Here is an 8,137-nt window from a genome sequence, read left to right as displayed (position 1 = left end):
AGCCCAGGCAGTCCCCAGCAGTGTCCAGCCCAGCCCTCAACCTGAAGTCCCAAAGGTCCCTGAAGTGCCAAGGCTGGACAGGAGGCCTGAGTGAGGCCTGAACAACCGGCCCTGAGCCAAAGGTGCCTCTGGATGGACCTTCCAGCCAAAGGTTATCTTTGGATCTGCTCCCTAATGAAATATCCCTGATCATTAGCGTTGTGTTTGATGTATCCACTCATTAGTGAAACGTGTATTGACCTTTCTGTGTTTAGGAGACAGACAAGGCCATGAAATGTGACATCTGGCCCTGTTTGGGGCTGGATGGGCAAAGTCACCTCCCCTGGTTCCTCCTTGGGCCCTGGCCAGGCTTTGGGAGGAGCCAAGGAGGAGGATGAATCCAGATGTTGCCACCCTAGAAGTGCTGTCAGTTTGTTCATTCAGCACCACCAGAGCTGGGCCCTCTCCCAGCCAGGCTGGAGCCTCCCCTGTGGCTGGAGGAGCTGCAGGAATTCCCAGTGTCCGGGAGAGGCTCTGCAGCCCTTGGCTGTGACAGCTTCCCCCAGCTGATGTGTGGGTGTGGGTGCTGGGAAAGGCTGAGGGGAGCTGGGGATGGATCTTTCTCACTCCCTGCGGGCAATCCTTGGTGGGGATGATTGGGTGCATTGCTGAGCTGCTCCTCCTGTGCTCCTTTGCTGCTTTGAGCTGCAGTAAATTACACTTGAGTTGGTCAATTCCTTCAGCTGGTGTCTGTGTCTTTGTGCTGACCCTGCCCACTGGTAAAACAACATTGGCATAGTCTGGCCAGATCACAGCAGAATGTCGCAATGTAAATGTAAATGTAAATGTAAATGTAAATGTAAGGAATCAGTCCGATCAGAAATTCTGGGTTGGAAAGACCTTCTCTAGACTTTGCTGGCTCTGGAGTGGGCTGAGGTCTGAGTACTGTGCAAGCAATAGGGGAAGTTGGTTAAAAGAAGCTGAACCACTGGATGTGCTAAAATGCATCCAAAATTTGCATATGGAAAAAGGAAAAGAACATGTGGGTTTGGAAGACAAAGCTGAATTTTGTTAAGAGCACATTGGAAACAGCACTAACAGAAGGAACAATTATTGTTGGAACATTCCCACATGGAATGACAGAAGAAGGCTTCAATCTTGAGCTCAGATGCATTTCTGCAAGTGAAATAATATTAATGTAATAAATAAATACTGTATACATATTTATAATATACTTAGGCTTATATATATATTTATAAATATATATCTATATATCTTTCTATATCAATATCTATGTATCTATATCTACATATAAAATAATAATAATGTGAAATAGTTCTGACAATACTAATTTGGTAGCTTTGGCTGCTTAGGGATGTAACACTAAATATCCTACAGAAAAGCATTTGTCAGGACTCAATTGTCAGTGGCCAACTTTGTGAGATTGTATACAATGAAAAAAGGAGGAAGGGATGAAATTGGCTAATTTTACATGGTTTGCTGATACTGTGATGCAGAATGCTTTGTCTGTTACTGTGAAAAATACAGTGATTAAGGCTGCTGGGTTGTTCATATCCCAGACAATCCCCAAACTGCAGGATTGGTTGAATGGATGAAGGGGTTGTTAAAAGAGCAGTTGGAAAAATGAGGAGATGGGAACCTGTCCTGATGGAAAACCCATGTCCCAGATGTGCTCCACACCCTTAACCATGGCCCCACTGGGGAAATGGAAACCCCCTGGGTGTGCAGGGCTGCACCCAGTTTGCAAATCCAACCATGGACAGGGAGACTTTGACCTCCTGGGAAATTGTTCTGGGTGAGATGGCCCCTGACAGGCCACCCCAGAGGCTGCAGGGCTGGACCTTCATGCATTGCAATTAATTAGGATAAATCAGAAGCAAATGAGAGTTATCAATACCAAAACAGGAATTCAGAGTCCTCCAGGACACTTTGGTTTGGTCACTGCTCACTGGAGCTTGGCCTTGCAAAGGGTTCATGTCATGGGAGGAGGAATTGATGCAGATTATCAAGGAGAAATTAAACTGATAGAAAGAGCAGTAGAAGAGTGACAGAAAGAAGACAATTCTTCTTGGTGGGATTGGCCTCATGGCTATGAAATTGGAGGCTGCTGTGAAATGTATTTGTGGCAGTGACTGTAATCATTGCACTGTGAGCACTTGGTGTGTTATGATTCCATATTAGAGTTGTTGTGACACTTTGTGCTGGGAAATGGAGTGCTGAGACGGTCTAAAAAGAGACACAATCTGAAGAAAAAAAGGGGGGTTTTGATAAATAACAGAGAAAAGCATCTCATTAGGCATGTTTTGAAAGGAATGTGAATTATAGCTCTGAATAAGAACTTGAGCAGCCCTTAATTGAAGGACAAGAGACAATGCCTTTATGCCTAACAGCTAATTCTAAACTGTGTTATTGAAGAAATTGTTATGGAGGTTGTTGTTCATCTCTAGAGAAAAGGACCAATTGAAATAACAAGGCCTGAACAACAAGCCCTGAGCCAATGGTGACCTCTGGATGAACATTCCAACCAAATGCTCTATTTGTATCTGCTCATTAATGAATTGTTATTAGCAATTATCTCTGCATATGTTCATTGGTGAAATGTGGATTTACCTCTCTCTGTTTGAAAACCAGATAAGGCCCATCTGGCCTTGTTTGGGGGTGAAGGATCCCAGTCAACTCCCTTGGTTCCTCCTTGAGCCCTGGCCAGGCTTTGGGAGAAGCCAAACAGGAGAATGAAGCCAGTTATTCCTGTACTAGAAGTGATGTCAGCTTGTTTGTTTAACAGTGTAAAAACTGAGCCCTCTCACACTGAGCTTGGAGCCTCACCTGGGGCTGGAGGAACCTGCAGGAATTGCCATGTCCAGGAGTGGCTCTGCAGTGACAGCTGTGACAGCTCCCCCAGCTGCTGTGTGGACCAGGGTCTGAGGGTAACCGGTGATGGATCTTTCTAATTCAATATAAGCAATCTTTGGTAGAAACAACTGGATGTGTTGCTGAGCTCCTGTTGTAATTCTTTGCTAATGATTATGTGCTTTGCTGAGCTCATCCTTTTGTAATTCTTTGCAGCTTTGCATTATATAAATGACACAATTCCTTCAGTTGGTGTCTGTGTCTTTGGTGCTGACCCTGCCCACTGGTGAAACAGGGTCCCATCCTGCCTAAGTGTCACCTGGGAAGATAAAAACCCTCACGCCAAATGTCACCCCTTCCTCCTTGTGCTCCCCACTTTATACACTGCACATGATGTCTCATTGTCTGGGGTATCCCTGGGGTCACTTGGGTTCACCTGTCCTGGCTGTGTCCCTTCCCAAGCTCCCCCACAGCCCCAGCCCCTCCCCAGTGTGGCTGGACAAGGGGCAGGGAAGGCCTTGGCTCTGTGTGAGCTCAGCAAGAACAAACCCATCTCTGTGTGATCAGCCTGTGCTCAGCACCCGGCCCCAGCAGTGTCCCAGTGCCAGCCTCTGTGGCATCGGTCCCCACAAAGGGTTTCCATGGCAATGGCCAGGCCAGGTGACCCAGGTGTGGTGTCCCAGGGAGGGCTGCCATGGAAACAGTGGCCAGCCCTGACCCTTTCTGTCTGCCTGAGCTGCCTTTGGCCCTGGCAGTGGCGTTTGCTGCTGGTCCCGCGGCGCCTGAGCAGCCAGCGCGGCACAGGGCAGGTGGCCATGGCACAGCCCCCAGCAAGGGATCCCCTCTGCCTCTGGGCACTGACACCAGCCCTCAGCAAGGGGCCCAGGCAGTGGGCTCAGGGCAGTGCCCATGGCCACAGCCCCTTGCCATGGCCCAGGCCAGCTTGGCATGATGATCCACCCTCACTCCTGGCCCAGGCCAGCCCTGCACTGCCCTTCCCCACTGCCTGTCTGCACACAAGCACTTCCAGGCCTCTCTGCATTTCCCTTGCCCTCACTCTGGGCTCACTCTCACACCTCCCAACAACCCACCTGCAGCTGGGAGCTGCAAGGAGTTCAAAGCTTGTCTGTCCTTCAGGTGTTGGTCTAATTCTGCCTTCAGGCAACTCTGGATTTGTGTTTATTGCAGAACTTCCTGTGTGTCTAAAACATTCCTTGCATGGTTCTGCCTTGGGGAAGGGGAACCTCCTTGGTGGCACCTTGGGCTTGGCACACACTTGAGGAGATTGTCTAAAACTTAAGAGTTTTAGATCGCTAAAAAAGAAGAAATTCCCTCTGTTGGCTGAGTGCAGCCAGTATTACAAGCAAAGCAGATCCCAGGTGAGTAAGGAGAGACAAGATGGGGTTGGGGAGTGTGGAGCAAGGTTGTCCACAGAGTGGGTCAGACCTCAAAGCACAGCTTTCTGAGCAGGCCAGACCTCCTTGGGAGAGACTCTGGATCAATATCAATCACAGAGTGCTGCAATCACCTTTTCTCTAAAGACAAAAATAGACCTTTGAAAATAGCAATGTGGGTTTATTAGAAACACTCTGAAAGCTTCCTCTAGGAAACTCTAGGAAAAAAGGCTTCCTAATGAACTGCCCCAGACCAGAGGGAAATCAAGGCACAGCCATGGTTTGCCAGGACTTGCTTAATCCTAATCATCCCCGTGGTGCATTTGGAGTTGAGCCCTGGAACCTCAGGGCCTGAGAGGAGATTGCACAAACCTTTCCAGGAGGCAAAGTCAGAAGAAATGCCCAAAGTGTCTGGAAGCATTAATGGGTCCCACTGAGGTCCATCTCTAACCAGGCCCCTCATGGTGTCCTTGGAGTAGAGAATTGGAGGCCAAGATTGCACAAAAACCACTCAAATACTAAGTTGTGGGAAGGAAAATCCAAAGTACCTTTAAAACCTTGAGTATCTCAGAGCATGAATGAGCCCCACTGAGTATCAATGCAAAGCTCCCAAGGGACTCATTAAAGCAGATAATTGGAGGCCAATTATCACACACAGCACTCAGTGTCAAAAAGTAGTTCCTTAATAAACTTTGAGTACTGTGAAGTGCTAATGAGCCCTACTGAGTGTTGTTAGTGACTCAGAATCCCAAGGGACTTGTTAAAGTAGATAATTGGGGCCATGATTGCACAAACATCTCATAGAGTCAGTTTTAAAAGGGAAACTCCAAGTACCTTAAAATAACTAAAGTATCTTGAAGCATTAATGAGCCCCACTGAGTGTCATTACTGACAAAGCCTCTCAAGGGACTAATTACAGCAGATAATTGGATTGCACAAACCTCACAGAGATTCCAAGGCAAAAGCAAAACCCAAAGTCCTTTGAAAAACCTGTCACCACTGCCTGCAGTTCTCTACTCTGCCTGGGGCCTGGGAACACTTTCTCTCTCCCGTCCCTCAGTGGGACCCATTAAAACTTCAAGAAACTTTGGAGTTGGATTCTGACCTGTTGGAGTTCTGGAGAGGTTTCATCATCTCCCTCTGATGTTCAGGGCCTCATCACCAAGCCCCAAGAGGGTCATTAAAGTCCTTGTGCTGTTTCTGTGCTGCTGAGCTGGGCAGGGCTCCTGGCACAGAGGCAGCCCCTGGCAACCAAGAAAAGCTTAAAACCACATTTCTCTTGATGAGCAGCTCTTCTCCCAGCCCAGCAGTGCTGGGGCACTGCCTGCAGCCACCCCGGGCACAGCACACAGGCACAGAGAGCTTCAATCACTCAGGGCTGGGAAAGGGCTGACAAGTGCCTGGAGGAGAATCACTCCCAGCCCTCGGCACAGGAACCTCTGGCTGCAGGACAATGCAGCTGCAGCTCCTGCAGTCCTCTCCTAAAGCTGGAACATCCCAATGCCTACAGACTCTGTGAGTACATTCTCTGCTTGTCTCCTGTGTAGAGCAGCCAGGGGTGCCCAGGGCTGTCCTGCAGAGCAGGGTCCTGCAGCCCAGGGCGCTGTGCTGGGGCAGGGACTCTGCTGCCTGCCAGGGACAGCTCTCAGCCAGCCCTGGGAGCTGCTCCCAGCACTGGGGGACAAGATCTGGGTAGGAGACATCTATCTGGGAAGGAGACATAGCTGGTGAGTCATGGAAGTGTTCTTCTTGTGTGATGAGGATGTTGCATTGTTCAGGACTGCTCCCAGAATGACATTTAACTGCAGAACATTTCCAAGTAGATTATACTGGGAGCTGAGCAAGACAGGGGCTGCATGAATGGGAAAATCCTCCTTGTTTTCTCTTGTTCTCTGTGTTGCCTGGGTGGGAAATTGCACATAGATAGTCATCTTTCAATTCAGGGTTAGGGAAATAAAACTATGTTCTCTCAGACCTTACTAAACCAGGCAGTGACAGAAATTAGCACAGGGCCCCTTGCAGGCAGCACCAGAATCACTTTTCCAGCCTCCTCAGGGTTGCTCTGAGGTTGCCATCAGAGCCTGCAGAGCCAGAGCTGCCCCTGGGCAGTGCCTGAGCTGGGAGGGCTCTGCAGGGCAGAGCTGAGCCCCCAGGGCTGGGCTGGGCTCGGGCAGCACTGGCAGGGCCCAGCCCTGGGCACAGGGAAGCAGCTGCAGGCAGGGACAGCTCCAGGCAGCAGAGCCCTGGGCAGGCAGTGTGGGGAAAGTGCCACCAACCTGTGCTGGGATATTGAAAGTCCTCTCCAAACCAAACTATCCTATGATTAATTTTTTTACAGGTCCCCATGCCAAGACATTGCAAATGTCCAACAGCAGCTCCATCAGCCACTTCCTCCTGCTGGCATTGGCAGACACGAGGCAGCTGCAGCTCCTGCATTTCTGCCTCTTCCTGGGCATCTCCCTGGCTGCCCTCCTGGCCAACGGCCTCGTCATCAGTGCCACAGCCTGTGGCCACCACCTGCACAGCCCCATGTTCTTCTTCCTGTTCAACCTGGCCCTCAGTGACCTGGGCTCCATCTGCACCACTGTCCCCAAAGCCATGCACAATTCCCTCTGGGACACCAGGACCATCTCCTATGCAGGATGTGCTGCTCAGCTCTTTTTCTTTATGTTCTTCATTGGAGCAGAGTATTTCCTGCTGACCATCATGTGCTACGACCGCTACGTGTCCATCTGCAAACCCCTGCACTACGGGACCCTCCTGGGCAGCAGAGCTTGTGCCCACATGGCAGCAGCTGCCTGGGCCAGTGCCTTTCTCTATTCACTGCTGCACACAGCCAATACATTTTCCCTGCCCCTGTGCAAGGGAAATGCCCTGGGCCAGTTCTTCTGTGAAATCCCATACATCCTCAAGCTCTCATGCTCCACATTCCATCTCAGGGAACTTGGACTTGTTGTGTTTTCCATCTGTTTAGGAGTTGGCTGTTTTGTGTTCATTGTTTTCTCCTATGTGCAGATCTTCAGGGCTGTGCTGAGGATCCCCTCTGAGCAGGGACGGTACAAAGCCTTTTCCACCTGCCTCCCTCACCTGGCTGTGGTTTCCCTTTTTGTCACCACTGCACTGTTTGCCTACCTGAAGCCCCTCTCCATCTCATCCCCATCCCTGGGTGTGGCTCTGTCAATTCTGTACTCAGTGGTTCCTCCAGCCCTGAACCCCCTCATCTACAGCCTGAGGAACCAGGAGCTCAAGAAGGCTCTCACAGGACTGATGTCTGGATGCTTTTCAGCTACCACACACTGCCTGCTTCCCTCTGTCATTGGCTCCCAGTGCACATCATGACAGGCCAATACTCTCCATATTAATATTTCTTCTGCTTCTAATGCTATTGTTTTGAAAGCAGTGATGGTATTCATTCCCTCCAATTTCATTATCCCCCCTTCTTTGTGATCTAGAAACTTCATGTAAATGAAGAGAATCCAATTGTACTTAAGCAAAATAAATGAACTTGCAACATTTTTGGGTTTTTTCCATTATTCTCATCAGAGCAGGAATGAAGAGAAATGGCCACAGCTTTGTGGCTGCCCCAGCTCTGGGATGGGCCCTGGGCCTGGAGCAGGAGCAGCTCTGGAGGGCCCCGAGGCCGGGGCTGTTGTGCTGGCCTGGGCAGATGGGATGGCAGCAGGGGCTGCAGAGCTCTCAGGAGCTCAGGGACAGGGCAGCAGGGCACACGGGGAGCCTCCTTTTCCCTTGGGCCAGCACCTTGCCCGTGGCTGGGGCTGAGTCCTGTCTGAGCTGCAGCTGCTGCTGTGCCCTCCCGAGGGGCTGAGGCCGTGGGGCCCCTGCCCAGAGCCCCCTGCCCTGAGCAGAGCTGTGGGGCCAGAGCTGGCTGGGCT

General features: G+C 50.4%; 1 protein-coding gene across 1 annotated transcript; it reads left to right on the top strand.

The window, feature by feature from the left end:
• Positions 1-6,605: 6,605 nt before the first annotated feature.
• Positions 6,606-7,583, top strand: LOC310921164 (olfactory receptor 14C36-like; the record flags this gene model as incomplete). Its single annotated transcript, XM_083881273.1, has 1 exon — positions 6,606-7,583. The coding sequence occupies one exon, from the start codon at positions 6,606-6,608 to the stop codon at positions 7,581-7,583; it is 978 nt and encodes a 325-aa protein (XP_083737399.1).
• Between the last annotated feature and the right edge of the window lie 554 nt (positions 7,584-8,137).

This window comes from Zosterops lateralis, assembly GCF_965231275.1.
Source record: "Zosterops lateralis genome assembly, chromosome: 33".
Lineage (NCBI taxonomy): Eukaryota > Metazoa > Chordata > Aves > Passeriformes > Zosteropidae > Zosterops > Zosterops lateralis.
This window is presented reverse-complemented; position numbering and strand designations above follow the sequence as displayed.